This window comes from Tamandua tetradactyla, chromosome 24, assembly GCF_023851605.1.
Source record: "Tamandua tetradactyla isolate mTamTet1 chromosome 24, mTamTet1.pri, whole genome shotgun sequence".
Classification (NCBI taxonomy): Eukaryota; Metazoa; Chordata; class Mammalia; order Pilosa; family Myrmecophagidae; genus Tamandua; species Tamandua tetradactyla.
The window spans coordinates 22,276,947-22,302,753 of NC_135350.1; the positions used below are offsets into that span (position 1 = coordinate 22,276,947).

The 25,807-nt window shown below is 35.7% G+C and overlaps 1 protein-coding gene across 4 annotated transcripts in view; it reads right to left on the minus strand.

Moving 5' to 3' along the window:
• The window catches only part of BANK1 (B cell scaffold protein with ankyrin repeats 1), a 327,436-nt gene that overhangs the window by 236,479 nt on the left and 65,150 nt on the right, over window positions 1-25,807 (minus strand). For all 4 annotated transcript variants that reach the window (XM_077142683.1, XM_077142682.1, XM_077142680.1 and 1 more), the window contains one exon: window positions 12,687-12,841. In XM_077142683.1, the coding sequence (XP_076998798.1) occupies window positions 12,687-12,841 (155 nt within the window). The remainder of the gene's footprint in view (window positions 1-12,686; window positions 12,842-25,807) is intronic.

Here is a 25,807-nt window from a genome sequence, read left to right on the forward strand (position 1 = left end):
ATTAAAATATGAAATGTACAAATAGGATTATCACTACATTTTAAATTTTTCTCTTTAGAATCTATGAATATTCAAATTTTCCCCAATACCACATTTTGCAATTGCCCCCCATTTCCATGCTATAAGACTGGTTTATAAGTTAAGAGTATAATGGTAGTCTCATTTTATAATACTAAGTTTCATATTATTTTGTTAGGAATAAATATAATAGAATCTGGGAAAAATCATCAGCAGACAGGAAAATAATATTTTTCAGTGTCCTAAAGAAACTAAAGAAGCACAGTATAGTTTTTGAGGGCAATGTAAATAACATTCCTCTCAGTAGTTGAAAGACAGTACTTTTAGATGTTTCTGGGGGCTTTCTGATGAAAATACTAACTCTAGACTACTGAAACATAACTACAAAATCCTGACAAGGCACCTTAATGAGAAGGTACTGAGGTTCTGCAGGATTCGATTGCCCACGCAGGCAGCACAGCACACTGCAGTTCCCAGAAGTGAAAGCTGTCTCCTGGATCAACTTTCCCACTAAAGTCTAGAAGGGACTACGGATCAGATATCTTCCAAACTGGATTAACCACAGCGATCAAAAGAGGATGAATGGTTCAGGTCTTTTATTAAATCATGTATGAGTCAATTTTTGTATGGCTCAGATAAAATTCAGATACTATGTCATTGAAAGACTTAAACAAAACTGTTAAAAAATAAATGTACATTGATTTTCATATTCTTCACCCTGTTCTAGAAACAGATTGATTTGGGGGTTCATTCTGAATAAGCAGTATATATTAGTTTCAGTTGACTCATCCCTAACCTCCTACATTCAGAATTTTATAAAGTTTAGAATTAAAAAATTTTTAATCGTATTTCAAAAATATGAAGTTTTAAACTTGCAAGATAAAGTTAAAGCTGTAAATAATTTTATAATTAGAAATGCAGGGACAAATCTTTCAATCCAAGTATTGGATGCTAAATGGTTCCTCATGTTGTAAAATCAGAGAACCCTAAAGGATTATAACTGCTATCCTCAATAAGCCTGAAGAAGGAAGAAAAGATGCTTGCATTCCATGCTTACCATTAAAAATATTGATATACTATTCTTTTATATGCAATTGTTTTATCACTTTCATTTTCAGCACAACATGGTATTAGGCAATAGTTAATTTTAAAAACCAAGTTCTACATAACACAATTTAACTCTGTCTTAACAGAATTTTTTTAAATATTGTTGCCTCTTTTTAGTAAAGATAATAATGCAGTCATCTCTTCATTTTATCCCTTTTGCTTGTCCTCCTACCTGTCCTCTACTTTATTTAGGAAACAGAGAATTGTTCTTATAATGCATGGAATTAGTATCAAATGCAAGACAGGTAATATTTTTGTGAATTTAATTTTTTTTTTATTTTTATTTACCAAAAACCCACCAGAGCAGCAAATATCCCTGGTATTTGTGGGAAAAGTGTTTTTAGAGTTGAGATATCTAATCTGTTTTGCTCATTAAATGAAACCATTCTTGGAACCCATATGGTAAAAGCAATATTATTTGTTCAGTACATGCATTGAAATTTTGCGTATTCTTAAAATGTGCTGTAAAGTGTATTAAAAAACAGCAGTTGGTGAAGTTACTTTGACTTGTATGTACTGCTACAAATTAGATGACCATTCCATTTGCATGTGGAAGCACCTTTTTATTAGTCCCACAGCAAATGAACTGAGCAAACTTTCAAAAAAAGGAAGCTATCATTCTCATTTTGCCATAAAAAGTCATCAGTAAACAGAAGGGCTTGGATCTACTTCTATACGAGGCAGGCTTAGTGTAGTCACAAAGCAGGAATGACCACGGGTAAGTATGATATCAGAATTCTTGAGCACCAGATGTGGCCTTTCTCTAAGCTGATGCGAAAAGTGAACTCACTGCCCTCCTGCCGACATGGGATATGACTCCCAGGGTTGTAAATATCCCTGGACAGAAATTCAGTGATGAGCCAGGGCCTGGCAGCAAGGGATTGAGAAAGGCTTCTCGATCAAAAGTGGAAAGAGAGAAATGAAACAAAATAAATTTTCAGTGGCTAAGAGATTTCAAACAGAGTTGAGAGGTTATTCTGGAGGTTATTCCTGTGCATTATATAGATATACCTTTTTAGTTTATGGTGTATTGGAGGGGCTGGAGGGAAGTACCTGAAACTGTAGAGCTGTGTTCCAGTAGTCACGTTTCTTGAAGATGATTGTATAACAATATAGCTTTTACAATGTAACTATGTGATTGTGAAAACCTTTTGTCTGATGCGCCTTTTATCTATGGTATGGACAGTTGAGTAAAAAATATGGAGAAAAATAAACAAATAGCAGGGGGGACAAAGGGTAAAATAAATTGGGTAGATGGAAATACTAGAGGCCAATGAGAGGGAGGGGTAAGGGACATGGTATGTATGAGTTTTTTTCTTTTTTTTTTTTTTATTTCTTTTTCTGGAGTGATATAAATGTTCTAAAAAATGATCATGGTAATGAATACACAACTATGTGATCATATTGTGAGCCATTGATTGCACATGGTGTATGGAATATTTGTATAGGATTTATAAAAAAAATTTTAAAAAAAAAGAATCCTTGAGCACACATGCTATCATAACTCCAAGAAAATACTGGCGAAGTTCTCCAAAGGGTTTGCATAGGTTTAGTCTATTTCTGATATGATCTTAAATCCTTACATTTAGATTCTTGTTCTAAATGGAAAAAAGTACTGATTATGTGATAACAATACTAAAGTTTCATTTTGGAACAGTTATTTTCTAGCAATAAAATCTAAGATAAGCTACTTTACATGCAATCTTCAGTTTCCTCCTGTGTTACATTCAGGTTAACACCCAGTTACAGAAGGTTTTTCTGAGATAATGTTATGAAAGCATTATGAAAATTGTAAAGCAAGAGACAATTGGTGTTATTTATGCTTGTTGTGAAATATTTATATGAGTAATTGTTCATATTTATCATTCTGTATCGGGCAGCCCAGTGTCTTTTAGATGAATCAAAGGAATGCTGAACTGCTGAAATACATATAAGATGGACTATAAATGGATATTTATGAATTCCAAGTAATTCTTATGTATGTAGAAAGATTTGCCCCACAAATAGTGTGATTCAGTAAGGAGAGCACTAGTATAGAGTCCAGAGCACTGGCTAATTGTTCCTTTTCTTCCACTACTTATGTGGAAGCCACATAAAAGTATAAGAAAAGTTTCTTCCTTTTCCTCTTATCTCACCCTCATATGTGTGGCTTCCTATCTCAGGATAATTATCATTGCTTCACAGACCTCCTATGGGCTATTATTCAATTGATAACCAAATCCTTTTCCCTTTCTTTTTCTTCCTTTCCCTTCCCTTCTTTCCCCTTTCCTTTCCTTTCATCTATGAAATGAGAGAATTGAATGAGTTTAACTTTAAGTTCTCTTACAATTCAAATATGATTAATTTTTTTAATGTCCAATGCTTAAAAAAAAATCATATATAATAGAGGCTCTCTGGTTATTCCACTACGAAGAACAACTACATATGTGTGTCTGTGAAGGTTTTTGAGGCGACTACAGGTTATGAATCCAAAATTTTCAAAATTTAATTAAGGGGGAAAAACTAAGTCTGTGTACTTAAGGTAAAAGGGTTATTGGAAAACTCTTCTTGGAAAAAAACCAGGAAGAAATGGGAACGAGAAGATTGGAATTTATACAGACCAAAGGAAAGAATAAACATTTCTTGAGTATTTATTTTATACTAGGAATTATGCTGAACATTTTTTATATAAAGATATTTCCTTTAATCATACTCACACATACAGAACACAGCCACATACATAACAAAACCAAAATGGAAAAACTTATTATTTTTCTCTCTTATGGGCAAGGAAATGAATACATTTTTAGAGTTACACTCTGAGGATTAATCAAAATCTGCACTCTTCTTTACATCACGCTGTTTAACTCTTCAAAATGAAAATAAAATATCCTTTTTATGTTTATTTCGGGTATCACCTCTCAAAGGCTTTCTTCAAAGTCAAACTAAATTTCAGTCCTACACTAAATAAATAGGAACTTCATTTATATTCTCTTATAAAGTTTTATTTATCCCAAAGTTGTTCATTTCTAATTTCTCTTATTGAAATATGATCCCTTTAAGCATAAATCGCCCACCAAAAAAAAAAAAAAGTCTTTAATGTGCTGTACCAAAGAGTTTCTACAAAGGTCATGTTGATGTTACAAAACATTTCAGCCATCACACAAGCCCACTTCAGAAATTTTCCACAAGATTCTAATGCTTCCAAATATTCGTCCATGGGATATCATGAATTGAATTTTAACTCATCAGTTAAATTTCACCCAGAGAAGCTATCCTATTTCCAGGGAGCGACCACTATTCTACGCACTGTTCTTGCTTCCAGCATCCAACATGTCAGAAATGTTTTCCTGTTTCCTCCCCTGTGTCTCCTGAATGCACTGCTTTCAGTGGACCTTCACAGTGGACCTTCTTTCTCACTCCCGAAGGTCCGGAATGGGAGTCCGTTTCTCCTTGACCTCTGCAACTTCCTCTCACAGGACCTCACTGCCAGCACTGAGCGGTCACCTTCTTTCGCATCTTTAAGAGGAAATGATGATTCCCATCTTACTTTGGCTCAGATTCCCAAGATTATCTGCTTCAAAGTTCTTTAGTTCTTTTCTCTGCCTACATCACTCCTTGTTTAACTTTGGTCTACCCCTTCCAAACCTGGTATGGTGTTGAAGCTGTATATACCCCAGAAAAAAAACACATTCAAAATCTTATCTATTCCCATGAGTGTAAAACCAATAGAATAGATTGTAAGTAGGATCTCTTTTTCTTTAAATATTTTTATGGACAAAACAAAACAACATACAAACACGAACATTCTTATATGAACATTCCATACCTGGTGTACAATCAATGGCTCACAATATCATCACATAGTTGAATATCCATCATATGATAATTTCTTAGAACATTTGTATCACTCCAGAAAAAAAAATAAAAAGAAAAAAAAACTCAAACATACCATACCCCTTATCCCTCCCTCTCACTGACCACTAGTATTTCCATCTAACCAATATATTTTAACCCTTGCTCCCCTATTTTTTCTATACCCCTTACCACTCCCTTCCATTGATCACTATTATTTCAATCTACTCAACTTATTTTAACATTTGTTATCCTTATTTTTTATTTATTTTTATCCATATTTTTTACTCATCTGTCCCTACTGTAGATAAATGGAGCATCAGACACAAGGCTTTCACAACCACACAGTTACATTGTGGAAGCTATAACATTATACACACATTTTCAAGAAACATGGCTACTGGAGCACAGCTCTATAGTTTCATGCACTTCCCTCTCACCACTCTAATACACCTTAAATTAAAAAGGGAATATCCACATAATGTGTTTGAATCAACTCCAGGATAACTTCTCGACTCTGTTTGAAATCTCTCAGACACTGACAGTTTATCTTGTCTCATTTCTCTCTTCCCCCTCTCAATCAAGAAGTTCTTCTCAATACCTTGATGTTCAGTCCCAGCTCATTCTAGGATTTCTCTCCCACATCACCAGGGAGGTTTACACCCCTAGGAGTCATGTCCCATGTAGAGGGGGGAAGGTAATGAGTTTGCTAGCCATGTTGGCCAAGAGAGAGAGAGAGGCAACATCTGAGCAACAAAAGAGGTTCTCTGGGGGTGACTCTTAGGCCTAATTTTAAGTAGGCTTAGCCTATCCTTTACAGGGATAAGTTTCATATGAATAGGCCCCAAGATTGAGGGCTTGGCCTATTGATTTGGTTGTCCCCACTGCTTACGAGAATATCAGGAAGTTGAATTTTCCTCTTCTCACCATTTGCTCATGGGGACTTTGTGAATACTTCTTTATTCACTGTTCGAATAACTCTGGGATTTATTGGGACATCACGCTGGACAAACCTACAAAATCTCATGTCTTATTCAAAGTTCCATGTACTTATGGTGCTCAATTAAACTGCCCATATAAGTTCAATTAGGAAATGCACCAGTCAAAATATAAATTTTATACCAAAAAACACATTTTATGCTTTAGTCTCACACAGAAGTTGAAGTTTTAAAATATGAATGACCATCTATTTTCAACACCCTGCAATATTGGCATTCCTTTGTTCTTCTCATGCAAAAACAGTTTTTAATTTGTACATTTGGTCACTATCATTGTACACTCTAGGCATTCCTAGATTATACCATCTCAGTCTTTGTTGTCTATCTTTCCTTCTGGTTTCATATGTGCCCCCAGCCCTCCTCCCTCTCTCGTTCTCACATCCAGCTTCATTCAGTGTACTTACATCACTGTGCTACAATCAGGTAGTATTGTGCTATCCCTTTCTGAATTTTTACAATCAGTCCTCTTGCACAATCTGTATTCCTTCTCAGCTCCAATTACCCAATTTCTTCCCTATTCCTATCTCCTGATGACTTCTGTTGTAAGTAGGATCTCTTGATGATGCTACTTCAGTTAGGGCGAGACCCAGCTCATCCAGGATGGGTCTTAATTCTATTACTGGAGTCCTTTATAATGGAATGAACACACTCATAGAGAAAGCCAGGGAAGCAAGATGCTGAAAGCAAGGAAACCTGGAAGAGAAGGGAGAGACCAAGAGATGCTGCCACGTGCCTTCTATGTGGCAGAGGACCCAAGGATCTCTGGCAGCTGGTCTTCAGGAAGAAAGCATTACCTTGATGATGCTTTGATTTGGACATTTTCTTAGCCTCAAAACTGTAAGCTAAAAAATTCCCATTGTTTAAGCCAATCCATTAAGAGTAAACGTTACTCTTAAACATTAAGGTTACTCTTAATGTTTTATTCATCCAGCCAACTCACTCATTCTCATTCATGAGTGTTCATTCAGGCCGCTTCTTATGTATTCAATTCCTTCCTTAACAGAGGACAGGACCTCACCTTTCAATCATTTCCAGAGAAAAGTTCCAAATAAAAGACAATTACTGACCACCCCAAATGAGGCATTTATTTCTTCATTTGTACACTGGACCAGATCATGGGTGTATGACCCATGCAGTCGTACAGGCCCTGTGCTTAGAAGGGATCTATGCTTTGTTTAAAGCTCTATTGTACTGCCCTTGAAATTGTCAGCAAATTTTGAACAAAGAACCCTGCATTATCATTTTTCTTGGGCCTCTGCAAATTTTGTAGCCAGACCTGTTTGTGCATAATGTTGCACATTATGCCGCTTAGTTTCTTTTCTCTCTCCATCTCCCCATTCTTATCCTCTCCATCAAAATCCAACTCTGATTTCACCAGCTTCCCTGCAGCTGCAGCCCACAAGGATTTTTACCACATCCAAAGAAATCCTAAAGCATCTCCCATCTGTGCTACTCATTAACCTTGCTAAATCATGCCCTTTACTCTTAATTAGCTTTTCATGCTTATGTCCTGGCTTCCCAGCTAGATTTTAAATATCCTGAAGGTGTTTTTATTTTCTTATATCATTATAGCATCTTGTAAGACCTAAGCACCTAAGAGGCATTCTGTACATATTTTTAAATTAAGATGGAATAAGTCTTTCAAAAAATGACCTTTATTTAATTAAGTATGCTCAGTGAGATCATTATCTTCCTTAGGACTCACAGCTTCATCTTCTCCTTGCATCTTTGTGCAATAAGTAACCTGCTCCAAAAGGGAGAGCCCACGGGTACCTAGTCATATCCTTAATTATGGAGGTGAATTTAATTCGATGGAGAAAATAGTAGAACACTCAAATGGCCATATGTTTAGTTCTATCCGTGATAGAAGCTGTAATTTTGCTGTCAACCTTTCTGACTCTTCTGTTTGTCTCTTATTCAGTTCTGAGCATTCAGGAAGCAAGAGAGATCTGAAAATTTTCATTTCCAAACTCTACTGTTTTGCTGCATATTGGTCACAAAACTTAAGACCTGAACAAAAGGCCTGGAATTTGGTCTACAATATAGCACGTGAATATTGAAGTTTCTGGTATTGTCAGGGTGGGTGTCTTTAGGATTTGATTATTTATTATGCACAGATGACAGAGGATTTTGATTTTAGTAGATTATATCAGCTTACTATGACTTTGGTACACATATTGATGGCTCTTTTTTTCATATATTTATGACTCCTTTAATCAGCACTTTTTACAAACGTGGTTGCATAGACATTAGTAAATCACTACGGTGGCAGCTTCCAGCTCTGCCCCATGACAGTGGATCAAAGATGAGGCTATCGCAATGGTATTCAACCTTGAATTCTGATCTTCAGAATCCCCTGGGAAAGTTGCAAATCTTCCAGTATAATGAGACCAATGAAATCTGAATCTTTGGGGATGAGATCTGGGTATACCATTTTTAAAACTCCCCAGTAATCTCTATATGCAGCTGAAAATGCAGCTAAATTTGAGAACCAGTTGGTTAAAGAAAAGGGACATCTTTTGTTCATTATATAACCTCTTCTCAAATGAGGCAATACCTAAAATACAGACATTTTAGGCAATGAGACACACCATAATCTTTTACTGTTTTTACTGTATTTTTTCAATTAAACCATAGGTTCAGACTTTAAGTTAAGGTTAGTTACCAGGACTAGTGTGTGATTTAGTGTCAGAGATTTTAGCTGGCAGTGGTATATCAGCTACTGTATATTGTTTTGAAAAATTTTTAGGGTTTAGGAATGAACTGATAAGGAGGAAATGTCTGAGATTCTTGTGGCTTAGCGAAGGGTTTCTAAGAGTATTCCATCATATAATCTCAAGGTATCTGTACATTTGTAAATTGCGTGACCTGTGTTAAATACGATAGATTTGGAGACTCATATTATGGTTTCAACCACTGAGGTATGTCATTGAATGGATAAAGTGAAATGGATACTTTTATTAGGAAGGAAGTATGCTCTAAGATTCAGATAGAAAACCAACTCAAATCAATTAAAATATACCCAAATTTTAAAAAAGAAAACTTTTACAAGACCTTTTCCTGTTGCACTGTAACTTTAGAAGTTAAATTTGCTTAAGAATAAGACTGGCTTTAAAAATTTTGTTTCAGTCTTATCAGTACTGGAGCAGTGGGGGAATAAAATAAAAATAAAAGGATATGGGTTGATTATATTAAAGGAAGTATAATGCAATTTTCTTAGGAGAAAAGCTGAGATTGTAGTGGGCAGATTCTACCAAAAGGAAGGGGAGAAATGATACATTGAAGACCTGCCTATACATATTAACAAGATAGAGGAAATAGGTTCATTTTAACTGCTCTTCAGAACATTCTCCTGAAGAAGAAATATGAAAGCCAATACGGAATCTGTGACTTGAAATAATGGGAGATGTGACACAGAGAGCAAAATGCAGTACATCTAAGAGAGAGCCTGAAGGAGGGAAATATTTAGAGGCTCCCTCTTAAGGCTCCAGATAAGAGTCTATAAAAACAGTGACTGGGGGTGGGCCACACCATGGCTCAGCAGGCTTAGTTCTTGCCTATTATGGCGGAGATCTGGGTTCGATTTATTTATCTTTAAGAGGCATGTACACATTCCCTATACACTGAAGCAGGATTTAACATTAGCATTACTGACATTTTGGATGAGATACATCTTTGTTGGGGAATAGCCCAATGCATTGTAGGATGTTTAGCAGCTCTCTGGCTTCTAGCCGTCAGAAACTGGTATTTCCCCACCTTTCCAGCTATGACAAGCAAAAACATCTGCAGACATTGACCACATGTCCCCTGAGGGCCAAAATCTCCCATTCCCCTGACAGCCAAGCTCTGAGGGAACTTGCCTGAGAAGGGAACAGGAGACATCAAATACTAGAGTAGGCATAATTATAGTTCAGTTGTTATTCCAATGGGGGAAGACCTCCCAGGTAGATTGCCAGGGACACAATATTGAACAATGGATGCCTTTGACAGCCCTACAACTCACAGACTTCACATTCCTGATGACAGTCAGCCCATTAGAAAAAAATATGGAGACATGCCCTGGCCAAAAAAAAAAAAAATGTCTTGGCTCATAAACAGGAAATATTTTTTAATTACCAAAATAGAGCAAAGAGTGCTAATCCTACCAAAGTTAAAAGAATAAGCCAAACTAAAAAGGCAAGTTTAAACTGTTAGAACTAATCTAGGTGTTTCTCAGAAAGACAGGAGATAACTTTCAGAAAGAGAATACTGGGGGATAGTCACATTAGTGTATTAAAAAGGGGGGGGGTATATTTTCTGCTCTTTTTGAAGTGGTATAAGGTTTTCAAGGCCTTCAAAAAGGATATGGGTTGATTATATTAAAGGAAGTATAATGCAATTATACTTCCTTTAATATAATCAGAAAACCTACAGTGTGTGGAAAGGTACAGTACTAGGAAAGATGATGGGGCAGTGGGATTGGTCCTCCCAAACCCAAAACGTCACAGACAGCAGCACTGCTGCTGCCTCAGCTAAGCAATCTACCAGAGTTCATCTCCAGTGAACAGGTGAGGGAACATGAAGCATTTCTCCAGGAGGCAGGGACATACGACCAGGCAAATGCACAAGAAGCAGCAGCAACAGGGATTTAAACCACCTTCCTCTATATCAGAGAGAAAGAAGATTATGCTACTATTTGGAACTTGTGGGCAATTCAGCACTGGCAAACTGGAACACAGAACTACAAAAGGAAATGGAAATTACGAGGTTTGAAGATGCTGGGTGTGAAAGAGACACATTTCAGATAAGTCCTGGTAACTGGCAGAAATGATATCATACACATCTCAATGTTGTTAGATGACAGGGAAATATTCAGAGAGAGGAGGCAAAATTCTTAAGTGGTCTCTCCTCACTCCCAATAATTTAACTACTGATTGGAAGATTTCTCAGAAATGAGTTTAGATTCAAAGGTCGGACTTTCAGAAAATTGGCATAGACATTTCCTGGCAAATCTGATACACGATTTTCTCTCACTGCCTGATCTTCCCATGGGTAAAAATGGTGTCCCCTTTAGTGTCTAGCAATAGTAACATGTATTCAAACTGTACTAAGTTCTAGGTTCTAAGAACACAAGAACTTTGTTCAAAATAACTAGTTTAGGTCATGAGAATTAGCTTATTTTTAAGGTGCGCAGCTGGTGCTAAAATAACCATTAGGACATTTCAACCCTTAGGATATATACATTTTTTAATATGGGCTCCCGAGAGAGATTTGATATTGAAATCATTTTAACCTCAGAGGTTCTGAAAGGATTATATCCAAGTCAGTAAAATCAGCCCATGACTCTGCCACTGAAGGAGCCCCTGCTATAACTAAGTTGAGTCAGATATCTCTGCCTGGAAGATGGTGGGGTTTGATTTCTAGACTTTGATTTCTCTGCAGATTTAATAGTGGGAGGATTTTAGATTGTTCAATTTTAGTGTTGCAGATTTTTTTTTAAAGCAGCTATTTAAGAATCATTGCATAACTTCTGGTGAGCTATTTTTAGTTCCAGAGTGTTTTTTTTTTCCTTTTCTTTGATTTTTATCTACTTGAAAGCGGTTCCCATTTTTCCTTTATTACAATTCTTTTTTATCTATTTCATTATTCCTGACTCACAGGAGCCACCAAGTTAGATTGTTTTCCCTAATCTCCTTCTGTCAAGTTCCTGGGTCCATTAAATGGGTTGTAATATTTCCTTGCCTGATCATGTTTATCAGTTCCCTCAACCCTCTACCATTTAGGCCCCTGGATCTCTAAGATAGTGTCAAAGCAGTTTTTTCCCTCCGGAACTGATAGAAAAACAGCTTAAAACTGCAGTTTTTCTGCTCAGAGATAGGGTGTGGAGGTGAGGAAGTTAAACTTTACTATTGCACAGAATGTTTAGTTTCCACCCCAGGTTTCTGGTACAAGCAAGGTCAGGGAACTCCCCAAGGACACCGCGCAACAAAAGGGTAAGAGTACTCTGTAGTAAAGAGAAGTAAATCCACTGACTTCTACTAGAAGGACCCTTTTATGTAACTCTTATCAGAATGCCTTTATCTTTGGTTCTCCCCACCCAAGGACACCAAAAATATTGAGGCCCATCATCTTTCCAATGTCTAGAGATTACACAATCATATATTCTTGTCAAAAGCCACCAGTAGTCTTACTTTAGTTGTTCATTCCAACGAAGACTTAGGAGGAAGATGTGTCAGGAACACACAGCTATCTTTGCAGAAATCCTTCCCCACCTCATGATGCTTTCATAGTGGTCCTGAAGGGCCAGTTCTTCTAGCTCTTATAATATTTCCATTTAATAATGAAAGCCCTTAGTATATGTTTCATAACTGAAAAATTGGTGACCCTAAAAATAAGTATTTCCAAATTCTAGTCAATGTGCATTTCCCTTTTATGAAAATAAAATCCTTGCTTTATTTACTACAAATCCAACTTTCCATTAAGTAGCTTGGTAAGTGTCAGTCACATATCTGTTTGCAAAGTATCAAGCAACCTTTGCTAAAATTAACCTCTCAGTTATTCTCCAGTATTTAATTATTCAATAAATATATATCAAATGTCTATTAATGCCCAGACTTTATTCTAGATTTTAGAGACACAGCAGTAAGCAAAGCACAAAACATGTCAGCTATCTGCCAGTTAATAATCTAGTGAAAGGCGGTATCCATGAAGACAATGGAGCCACTTAGGTAACAAGGCCTCTTGACTGACCTCACAGGGGATTTCAGTGGGAAGCACCATTGCTAGTGGTATGCTTCTTCTTGAAGCTTCCGGTATTTCTTCAATTTCCCTTCTCTCACTTATTTCTGCAGAACGTTCTCCTCCTTGGTCTTTTGGAACGTTGACCTCAAAGTAGTCCTCAGAACCTAGAGAAAAATTTCATGAGTGTAGATTAAAACATAGCTAAAGCCATTAATTTCCCCTCTGTTAAAAAAAAAACTAATTACCTGAAATCAGTGTATCCTGGACACTAAACTGACCTTGTTAAGACCGCTGAAATCATTGAACTAATGTTAATAATTGAAATAATGCCTCACAATTTACCTAAGATTATCACAATTATGAATAAATGAAATCAACATATAATACTATGTTCATCTACTAGTTAAATGCTTTAAGAAAAAACAATCATCACTACTTACATTTTCTCTAAATATTAAAACATCCAATCTGAAAACCTGTAACAACCTCTTTTCAATGACTGCAATTAAGAAAAAGAACTTTATTTTAAAGCAGACTATTTAAAGCAGAATAATTATTTTCCTTTTACACATATTTCTAATTTTTAAAAGCAAATAACATAACCACAGATAATCACTAAATTTTATTCTATGAAATAGTAGTATTCTCAAAAGGCAAATGAGTTCTGGGGTAAAAAAGTGTTGTATGTCAAATAGGTTGTATTTCTATATAGCAGTATTACTAAGAACATTTAAGTAGCTCATATGAATTTTGAATTCAAAGAAAGGGATAGAGTATCTGCTTTTTTTTTTCAGTATTTAGCAATTTAACATGCTTCTGTATTGAGAGAAAGAAAAAGTTGTGTTGAGAGAGATTAGTAATTTCTTATTACTGAATATCTCAAAGCCCAAAGTGTTTCATTAGGCCCAGAACCAATGTGACTAAAACCAAAGCTCTCACAACAAGATCAAATTTATACATTATTAGGCTTTATTCATTCCGTCCTCTCAAATCACCAATGAAGGGAATTGGGAAAACAAGGAAAGAGACAGAAGCAGAAGCAGCCAAATGAGCTGGCCTTAAGCTTGCTTGGAGCTGGCCAGGCACCCCAGCTAGACCTGGTGTTTTCTTGTCGAGTGTGAGCAATTTCACAGACTATCAAAATCAGACAGAGCCATTCTGAAAAGACAAAAACACGTCCACTCTGTGATCATTTCTGAATCCCTCTTTTTATTTCTCTGGCATTCTAAATAGGTGACCCCCTCATCCCAGTACCTGGGATTTTCTTGGTTTGGGCACTGAAAGTCCCATAACCCAGTCACCACTTTATCCCTAAGCAAACAAGGATAGTTTGTCACTCTAATTCTAGATAAGAGTCAATATAAAAAATCATAAAATTACCCCCACTTCTTGACAGCAAGCAAGCCGTAGCAAAGCTCTGCTTCCTGCAAACCTTCTCTCAAATAAGTCCTTTCTAATATCCTCTTACTGAGATGTCTTATGGTTCTCCATAGTTTGCCTTCTTTTCACTGCAACAAGCAATAACTCCAACTAGTTCAACCACAGGTATATTGCTGGTGACCTTTGGCTGAAGGGCACTGGTAGAATAAAGAGTCAAAGGTAATACAGTGGGAAGTAGCATGAATTTTGGTTTCATTGTATTCAAGAGAGTAGGGCCACCAGCTTCATGGGAAAATCTATCTGAAAAGCAGAGTAGCAAAAGATGCTCCTTAAAGAAAAGCTATCTCCATATGGCATCTAAGAAGGAGAATATTTTTCTGTCTTATGAAATTCACATAATTCAGCTGCAAAAACACCTGTGGTTTACAGATTTCTTTCCTTGCAATAGCACCAATCTTGCCTGAAATGCAAAGATAGCTTTATTTCATAATCAGTCTCTACTCCTTACCTTTTCTCTTTCTCTCTCTCTTTCATAACACACACCCACTTACCCACCCACTTACACACACATACACAACAAAGCAGTGAAAGGTTTTACAGAACGGGCTCAATCATTTTGTGAATTGTTGAAAGAACAAGTAAACTGATTATATTTAATACACATTGCAAGAAAGAGGTGTTATTTGTTCCACAGCAATATCTGGGATTTTTTGATAATTTCTTTGTGATATTAGGATATTAACAGCCATTTTATCTATCCTCAGCACACAACAATGGATGTACAAAAGATTTATCTCCCTGAATGAATGTTCACAAAATCATTGTTTATAATACAGAAAATTGGAAGCAATGCAAGCAATAAGGAACCAGGTGAAAATATACTATGTAAGAAAAGATTTTGTCACTAATAAAAATTCCATCAAAAAACATTTAACAACAAAGAACAGGTTTATGACATAACTGAAAATAATCAGGTAAAAAAATTGTTAATTTAGTACATTCTTATTTTGGTAAAATACAAAGTATATATACATAAAATTATGTGGTAGGATTTCAAGAAGTGGTTTTTATTTATTTATTTTTTACATGGGCAGGCACCGGGAAACGAACCCGGGTCCTCTGGCATGGCAGGCGAGCATTCTTGCCTGCTGAGCCACTGTGGCCCACCCCTCAAGAAGTGTTCTTGAATGAATAAGAATAGACTAGAAATATACACAGCAAAAATATCAAGAGCAATTATCTCTGGTTTGCTGGGTTATTGGTAATATATATATATAATGCATATACATATGCATTGTTCACTTCTTATACTGTATCTATTATATTAATGACATGTAATAATATAATATATATGTCCTGATTTTTCTAAGTGAAAATATACTTATTTTAAGGATTACATATATGCATATACTCAAAATAGAAGAAAGTATTGGATTAAGATTGCAGATGAGCATACGTATATATTCTCCCCCTCTGCAGCATGTAAAGGAAATAACAGAAAAATAGTATTTTAAAAATAATAAATGTAGTAGAGCACCAGAAATTGATAAATGGTATAATTACATAAGAACAAATTTGAGGAGTTCCTGGAAATTACAAGTTATTTTGAGATAGATGAACAGAAAACCCAGAGCACAGCACACAGCCCAAAACACGTTTGGAAAGGCAATATTAAATACAAGATCAGTTTTTTTAAAAAAAGTCCAAAGAAGCCACAAATTCAAAAATTCAAAAAGTAGTAGGAGGCCTTGGGACAAAGCTAATGTTAATAAATTAAATCTTCATTTGGGGAGGCCACACCCTGGTTAAGATGGCAAAGTGAGATGCTTCAGGGTTCCATCCCTCAAAAGGAGCAAGTTCTTGAACAGCCAGTAAGAACTGGCAGAAACATCTTTCTCAAGGCTCAAAAAAAAAACAGTTGAAGTGGTAGGATCTCATGGTGTCCTGGCTGGCCTTTCCCCCACGGATCACTGGCTTGTTGCCAAAACAGACTGTGTTCCCTTGTCCTGGTTCCAAAGAGGTAGTAGAGTGATCTTTGGGCACACACCCGAAACATGTATATCTGGCCCAGTCTAACTGGTGGTGGTCTGAGTAACTTGCTATCCTAGAAGTAGCCCTGCCTGTAGAAAGCAGCTCACAGAGCTCTTTTTCAGAAATCTGTAGGAGGGAGCGGTCAAGTGGCTGCCTGGGGCAAGGAACCTCACTTTAGAAAACACAGTGCTGTACCCAAGACCATGAAGAAACTGTTTCCTAGGGAAAAGTGACATTCATAACTGTGTAAATGGGGAAATGTCTAAGGCTGTACACACATGCCCAACACAAGACACATTAGCAGAAAGGGCCAAGGTGCCCCTATGCTTTGGCTTGGAGCTATATCCTAAACTATCGTATTGATAACCTTGAAGGAAAGAATTTACACAGGTCAATCTGCAAAGACTGAGATTGAAAGACTGAAAATTAAAATTTTCTTTTTAATTTTCTCCCTTTAAGAGATTGTTTTTGGTTAGCTCCTGACCAAGGAAAGCTCTGTCATAACACTAGTTGGAAAAAAGGAAAATAAAAGCCTCAGAATTTAAATTTCAGCTATAACATACCAAAATAGCAAAATGTCCAGGTTTAAACAAAAGGTTACAAAACATAGAAAGAAAGGAAGCTAAGGCCCATGAAAAGGAGAAGATTAAACTGTCAGAAACCATCAATCAGGTGGACCAGATCTAGGACACAACAGACTAAGACTTTTAAAAATGGTCCTAAATATGCTCAAAGGCTAAAGGAAAAGATGGACAGAGAACTAAAGGAAATCAGAAAACGATAGATGAAGAAAAGAGAATATCAACGGGGATATGGAAATTATGAAAAGGAACCAAACAGAGCTGAAGATGACAGTAATAGAAATTAAAAATTCTCTCAAGGGGTTCAACAGCAGATTGGAGCTGCAGAAGAAAGAATCAGAGGACTTGAAGACAATAGAAATCATTCAGTCTGAAGATGAGAAATGAGAAAGAAGGAAGAAAAGTGATCAGAGGCTGAGAAACCTGTGGACAGCAACAAGCTTACCGATACACAAATTCTGGAAATGCTGGAAGGAGAAGAAAGATAGGAAGAGGTGGGGAGAATGTTCAAATAAATATGGCTGACAACTTCCCAAATTTAACAAAAGACATAAATATACACATCCAAGACACTCAACAAATTCCAAACAGGATACAACCTAAAAATAGCTGCAGCATATTATAAACAAGCTATTGAATGCCAAAGAAATAGAATTCTGAAAGCCACAACAGAGAAACAATATGTCACATACAAGGAAGCCACAATAAGTTAAGTGTAGATTTCTCATTGGAGACTATGGAAGCAAGCAGAAATTGGGATGACATATTTAAAGTGCAGAAAGCAAATATTGCTAACCAATAGTTCTCCATTTAACAAAACTGTCTTTCAATAATAAGGGGTAGATTAAGACATTCCTAGAACTCCCTCAAAATTTGAGGACGTTCATCACTACTTGACCAGCCCTTCAAGAGACTGTATGGGGAGTTCTGAAAAACTGAAAGCATAGGACACTGGATAATATATTGAAGCTACATGAAAAAAATATCTCTGATGAGGTTAACGGCGTGGGTAAATAAACATGCCAGTACTATTGTATTTTTCATTTGTAATGCCACATTTTACTGACTACAGAATCTAAAAGGCAAATGCATAAAACATAATGCTGTCAGGGGTTTGGGCCTCAATGTATAAACACATAATTTGTGAAAAGAACTATATAAGGATGGGAGAAAAGAGGGGTATAGTTTGAGCACACTATTGAAGTTGTTGGTATAAAAGGCAAACAACATTGTCGTACATTTTGGAGGTTAAATTAAAGCTCCATGGTAACTACAAAGGAAATATCAGAGAATATGCAAGCTCATGGAAATAAAAGCAGAGTACAGTTTGCCAGGGGCCGGGGCATGGGGAATGGAGAATTAATGCATAATGTGTCCACGTTTCTCTTTACGGAGATGGGGACGTTTAGAAATGGAAGATGGTGAGGGTACCATAATATTGTGAATGTGATCAATGCCAGTTGAACAGTATGTTTGGAAGTGGTTGATATGGGAAAGCTTATGTAGTATATATGTCTCCACAAAGTTTAAGAAGAAGAAAAAAAGAGAGCAACTAAAGAGACGATGCCAGTTAAATGTAAAATATAATCCTGGATGGGATCTAGCAAAGGAGAAAACACTCAAAGGGGTATTATAAGGACATATTTAAAAATCGGAATATTGACTGCAAGCTTGGTAACTGCACTTCAGGTAGTTACGTACTCAAGTGTTGAGAAAATGGATTGATAAATAGATATAGATAGATGGATAGATAGATAGGTCGGTAGGCTGGTAGACAGATAGACAGACAGACAAAAATGGATAGATGAATGGGTGGATAGAATGATACAGAAAATGGGCAAAATGTTAAAATTGGTAGATATCAGTGTCTGGAGGCAGGATAAGACTATGCTGGAGTATTTATATCATTTTTGTATCATTTTTGTAGCTGTCCTATAAGTCTGAAAGTATTTCAAAATTAAAAAGTTACCAAAAAACTACAGCAATCTCAACGGGACTGGATATAAAAACTCAGAAATGGACAGCACAATACTACCCAATTGTAATGCAATTATGTTAAAACACTGAATGAAGCTGCATGTGAGGTATAGGTTTTTTGTTTTTGTTTTTGTTTTTTTTTCTTTCTATTGTTTTAATTCTTATTCTGTTGTCTTTTTATTTCTTTTTCTAAATCGATGCAAATGTACTAAGAAATGATGAATATGCAACTATGTGATGTTATTAAGAATTACTGATTGTACATGTAAAAAAAAAAAAAAAAAAAAACTACAGCAATTTCATTCGGAACAACTGAGATAATTTTCCCAGCTGCTCCTTTTATTGATGAAAAGGCAGTGGAGGTATTTCCCCTAAGAATAAATCTCTACATTTTTTCTAAACAAAATGTCTAAACTGGGACTGGACTGAATAAAGCAGTAGAATGGTGCCTGATGTATACCTTAACTTTTCCAAAGGCAGAACATAAAAGAAAAAAATGATAAGAAAATAGCTGAATTTAACATTTCCCTATGGGTTAAATTTATGATCATGGCTTTCTAGTGCTTAGATGTTTTGACCAGGAAACTTAACAGAAGGAGCAGCAACTAACCACTGACAGTAATTCCCAAATAAAAATCCAAATGGTCAGGTAGAATTATTCTACTCTTGAAAAGTAATACAATACAATGGAATCAAACTGAGATCTCAGAAATCAACCCTCACGTTTATGGCCAACTGATACTTGACAAGGACGCAAAGATCATTCAATTGCAAAGAATAGACTCTTCAACAAGTGGTGCTGGAAAACTTGATCTCCATTTGCAAAAAAAAAGGAGGACTTCTACTTCACACCTGATACAAAAATCAGCTCAAAATGAATCAAACACCTAAAGTTAGGAACTATAATTATCAAACTCCTAGAAGAAATCTTCAGGACTTTGTAGTAGGCAATGGTTTCTTAGACTTCATACCCAAAGCACAAGCAAAAAAAGAAAAAGTAGATAAATGGGACCTCATCAAAATAAAAATTTTTGTGCCTCAAAGGACTTTATCATGAAAATAAAACAATACCCTACACAATGGGAGAAAATATTGGAAACCATATATTCAATAAAGTTTTAATATCTGGAATATATAAAAATAAATATATTTAAAAAAAACTCCTTCAACTTAACAACAAAAAGAGAAACAGCCCAATCAAAAAATGGGCAAAAGACTTTAATTGACATTTCTCCATATATGATATACAACTTGCCAGAAAGCACATAAAAAGATGCTCAACGTCATTAGCCATCAGGGAAATGCAAATGAAAACCACAATGAGATGCTGTTCATATTCATTAGAATGATCGCTATTTAAAAATAAATGAAAATAAGTGTTGGAAAAGATTGGTGACATAGGAACACTCATTCATTACTGGTGGCAATGTAAAATGGTGCAGCCACTATGGGAGACAATTTGGTGGTTCTACAGAAGGCTAAATATAGAACTACCATATGATTTAGCAATCTCAATACCCAGTATATAACCAAAAGAATTGAAAGCAGGGATTAGAACAGATATTAGCATACCAGTGTTCATAGGGGCATCAACCACAATTGCCAAAAGATGGAAGCAACTCAAGTATCCATCAACCAATAAATGAATAAATAACATTTTTTATATATATACACACACATATATATACATGTACATCACAATATACACCTACATTTACATATGCATATGCATAGACATACATACATAAACTGGAATATTATTCAGCTGTAAAAATGTATGTTGTTCTGATACATGTGACAACATGGATAAATCTTGAAGACATTATGTTAAATGAAATAAGCCAGACACAAAAGGACAAATACTGTATGATATCAGTGATTTGAAACAAGTAGAATAAGCAAACTCAAAGAGTCAGAATCTAGAATATAGGTTACCACAGGATGGAGTGAGGATAGGCAATAGAAAGTTAAGGCTTCAAACATACAGGGCCCCATTTAGAAATGATGCAAATATTCTGGTAATGGAGGTGATAAAGGTGGCACAACATTGTGAACATAATAAACAGTACTGAAATGTATATATGAATGTGATTAAAAGTGGAATTGTTAGATTGATGTTGGTGGCAGAATAAGATTTTTTAAAAACTACGAAACTATACTACACAAACAGAAGAACCCTAAATTAAACCATGGATGATGATTAATAGGACAATCATAAAAATATTTTATCATCAATTGCAACAAATGTTCCACATCAATGTAATGTGTCAATAATAAGGTGGCATATAGGAATCCTGTATATTATGCATGATTGTTTTGTAAATGCACAACCTCTCTAATAACAAAAAACACATAAAAATAATAACCTATCATGTGAGAGATTTAACAAAGAGAGAAACACAACATCTGAAAAATTCTATTAAATATAGTCAACCTTCTCAGAAAAAACTTTGTAAGCTTTCACATTCCTACAAAAAAACAAGTTGCTATGACAAAGTAGAAGAAAAATAAAAGAGGAGAAAATAGGGAAAAGAGGAAAGACTGAAACTGACACAATCTAAATATATGCTCATTAGTATGCAGCGAGTGGTTAAAGATTTAGAAGGTGATGGTCCCCTGAGTTCTGGGCCAGCAGACTCTTCCATTTTCTTCCAGTCTGCATTAGAAATATTGCCATTTTCATTGTGTTTCATGACATAAAAATGTTAGGAAATACCACTCTACAGATATCATGTGGAATAAATCCACTTACCACAAATTTTCCCTCTAGTAAGGTTATCTAAACAATTAAAAAAGATAATATCTGGAAAGAAGATGACTCACTTTTCTGAAAATGAATATAATATTAGAGGAAAATGAAAATTGATGGCCCAAAGCAAGAGATTTTTTTCATAATTTTCCTAGCAATCAATTAAGTTACATTGTATAAGGAGGACAGACTGTTCAATAAGACTTATCTTAAGGGTTTCTAGATTGTAAGCTCTTGTAGCAGTTACATCTATTCCTGAGTTTTCACTGTTATTTCTAAATTCTGAGATGCTGAGCTCTTTGTGTGTAACCTGGTAGTTCTCTGAAACTTAGGGTATCTGTGTGACACCTGAGACTCAGAGTTAGAGTTCTATAGCTAAGAAAATCAATATTATTCCATACAGCAACTGTTAAAGAAGCTGAAAAAGAAATCAGGCTTCCATCAAAGATGTGAATGAAATGGACTTGGTTGCAACTAAGTAAATCAGAATACAGGGTAACGGATGGTACTGGTTGTATTTGATGTATGAAAATAAGTTATTCTTCAAGACCTAATGACTTTAACTTGCCAACAGTTAACAAGCAAATCAAAGGTTTAGTTGTCATCATAAAAGCCTTGGGGGGGGGAATTAATGAGTAAAAAATAAAACAAATAAAATCTGTTATTACAAAGATGCCTGTTAGATATTTTTCATGTGAGCTTGTAGAAGTAATGGGCATTATGGGTTCAATCTCCTCAATTATTGAATGGGATAAATAATGACTTCCATGTTAGATTGTTTTGATTGCATAAAATAATATGTATACTGTGCCAGGCATTAGTAGGTGCTCAGTATTAGTTTCTCTTTTTTGTGTGCCATATCTGATTTCTAAATGAACAAAAATGATAGTCTTTATTTTCAAAAGACTCTAAATTATTTTTCTCAATCTGTATATCAAAATGATGCTTCAGTAAGGACTGCAGAATCAGCATGGACTAAAACATTGAGCGTCATTGTTTTTGCCACGTCTATAATGCTAGTCAATGAATTTGTAATAATAATTTTACTGATTTTTATCAAGTATTTCTAAGACAGTACAGATTCCAGAATGCTCTTCTACACTTCTAATGTCATTCCAAAGAGTACAACATTTTCCATTACTCAGGTAAGTAAACAGATAGGTCTCTAAGAGATAAAGGAAACAAATGTACTGCACAAAAAGATGTAATTTTTGTAGACCTATTGGTCTAGTCACCAGCATTCTTAAACAATATGTGTTTCAGTGGTGCATTGAAAGGGACACAAAGTAAGAAATATCTCACTCTAGGCCACTTTTAAAGCAGTAATAATAGTGATATTAAAACTTCTTACCTACGAAATGTACTCAATATAACCAAACCAACATTGGCTTCCAATCAGGAGATAAAGCTCCTTCATTTTAAAAGTCCATTTTTACCTCATGTTCCAACTGCACAAACTCTATCAGCTAATGATCTCTTAAACATTAGCATGAATCTATATTTATGCTTGACTCTCAGTGCTTTTATCTTCTAATTTTAGTTCATGTCATACAAGGATAGTTTCAAGGCAACTTGGTGTCTTTGGAATATGATGCTGTCTTTGGTGGTCTGTGTTTTTCATTTTTTGTGTGTTTTCAGCCCATTCTGTTGATTATACGTTCTCTTTTCTCCCACCTTTCCCTTCTCCTTTTCCTGCTCTCTCATTCAACACCAATTCACTATTCCTTTAAGGTGCATTTTCCAACCTGCCCTGAGTCCCATTTGCTTCACAGAAGGCTACAATACCTTATACAGCAGAGTGATGCTTGGGTTGGATAGAAACATAGTTTCCTAGAATCAATTTCGGACCTGCCCCAGTGGTTTGAATACACATTGAATTTTGAGAAACAGTATGTGGCAACAAAAATTTGTACATTGGTGTACTATATTTCCATAACTTATTCTAGCGTAAGCCATTAACTGAAATTATATCATGTATCATTCCTTTCCTTTTTCTGGCCCATCCCAACCTAAATCCAAGTTCTTAAATCTAAGTTCTAAAGGTACGGCAATTGTTCTTTATCTTCATCTTTATATGGCCATTGTACAGAATAGTGCCTGGTACATGTAGATGCTTAATAAATTTTTTTTGAGTGATTCAAGGATTAAATGAATCCGTGCCTATTTTGCTTTTCTTTTGGATGGCTTGAATGTCAAGGTCAGTAATTTATTCTATCTACCATAGTTTTGGCCTGATTGTCTTAAGGAAGAACACACACTTGCACTTCAATTAGTATAACCCCGAACAGGAATTGGACAAAGCTAGAGAAAAAAAAAATCACTACTGCTACAATGTCCTGTTTGCCTCTTGTTCTCCTCCACATTTTCACTGCCTAATTTTTCTAAGAGTTGCTAATACAGCATTTATTATTTTTCAGGCTCTCAGAAGCTATTTCCTGTGACTGGATATATGAAGTACTGAGCTAAAGGAACTAAAATATTCATTAATGAATCAAATTCTAATGTGCTGGTTTGAAATAATGTATGTACCCTAGAAAAGCCATGTTTTAATCCTAATCCCATTTTGTAAAGGCAGCCATTTCTTCTAATCCCTATTCAGCACTGTATGTTTGAAACTGTAATTAGATCATCTCTCTGGAAATGTGATTTAATCAAGAGTGGTTGTTAAACTGGATTAGGTGACGACATGTCGCCACCCATTTGGATGGGTCTTGATAAGTTTCTGGAGTCCTATAAGAGAGGAAACATTTTAGAGAATGAGAGCTATTCAGAGAGCCAGAGAAGAATGACATAGCCACAAGAGCCCACAAGTCAGCGACCTTTGGAGATGAAGAAGGAAAATGCCTCCTGGGGAGCTTCATGAAACAGGAAGCCAGAAGAGAAAGCTAGCAGATGATGTCTTGCTTACCATGTGCCCTTCCAGCTGAGAGAGAAACTATAACTGTGTTCACCATGTGCCTTCTAAGATGAGAGAGAGACCCTGAACTTCATCGGCCTTCTTGAACCAAGGTATCATTCCCTGGATACCATTGATTGGATATTTCTATAGACTTGTTATAATTGGGACATTATCTTGGCCTTAGAACTGTAAACTAGTAACTTATTAAATTCTCCTTTTTAAAAGCCATTCCATTTCTGGTATATTGCATTCTGGCAGCTAGCAAACTAGAACACTCTAGTTTTATGTCCTCCGAAGAAGTTTAACACATATCAATGATAATCATTTTCAGTAACTTGTCCAGAATGAAAAAAAACAACAACAAAACAAGATCTATGGAATAAGATTGCAAAGAAAAAGTGGCTATCAAACTTTCAAATACTCCCTTTAATGAAAGACAATGTAAAGTCTGTGGATCCATTTTGGTGGCTACCCTTTGATAAAACATGATGAGCTAGAGTTCTGTAGAGAAACAGAACCAACAGGAGATATCTGTGAATATGAGATTTATAAAAGTGTCTCATGCAACCATGGGGACATAAGAGACCAAGATCTGTAGGGCAGGCTGCAAGCTGGCAGCTCCAAGAAGGTCCTCAACAAACTCTGAGGAGAAGCTGGCTGGCTGAAGCAGAAAGAGGGATTACTTCTTCTGAATTGTCCTTAAAGCCTCTGGTGATTAGATTAAGCATCACTCATGGCAGAAGACACTCCCTTTAGCTGACTGCAGACGTAATCAGCTATGGACACCAGCATGCTCATGATTTAAGCCCATGAAATGTCCTCCCAGCAACAGATAGACGAGTGCTTGCCTGACCAGACAACTGGATACCACCACCTGGCCAAGCTGACACATGAACATGACCATCACACAGAATAAAAGAAAAGCTTGTATACGCACTGACTATTCCAACTTTGAGTGTTAAATTATACATGGGTCATACAATTCGTGAGTAGAAGAATGATTTTTCTATTTGCCATCTTACAGAATATTTCACTGAAGAATACTTAGGGCCTAATAATACATACTCAACCCAGGCATATTCATCAATTTACCAGTTTCTGTTATTCTTTTCTGCAACTAAGAAATGAAAAGCATAGATTTATCTGAATAGAAATTCACAAAATATACAGTTTAAGAAGTCTTCCATATGAAGCTACATTAGCACCAGACAATTTTTGTTATAGTGTAGCCTAATAAAAAGTATAGACACGAATGTGTATATCATATATGTGTACATACATATGTATATGTAAATTTTATGTATACATGTATATATGTATATACACTGGGTGTGTGTGATATGACAAGGAAAAAAAAATGCCATTGTGTTAACAGTGATCACTTCTGGGAGATAGAAATAAAAGTCATTTTAAAAATCTTTATTCTTTTTAATATGCCCCAGATTTTGATTATTCATAAATATTACTTTTCCAGTCAGATAAAAATGAGCATCATCAAAAATTACTCATTTTT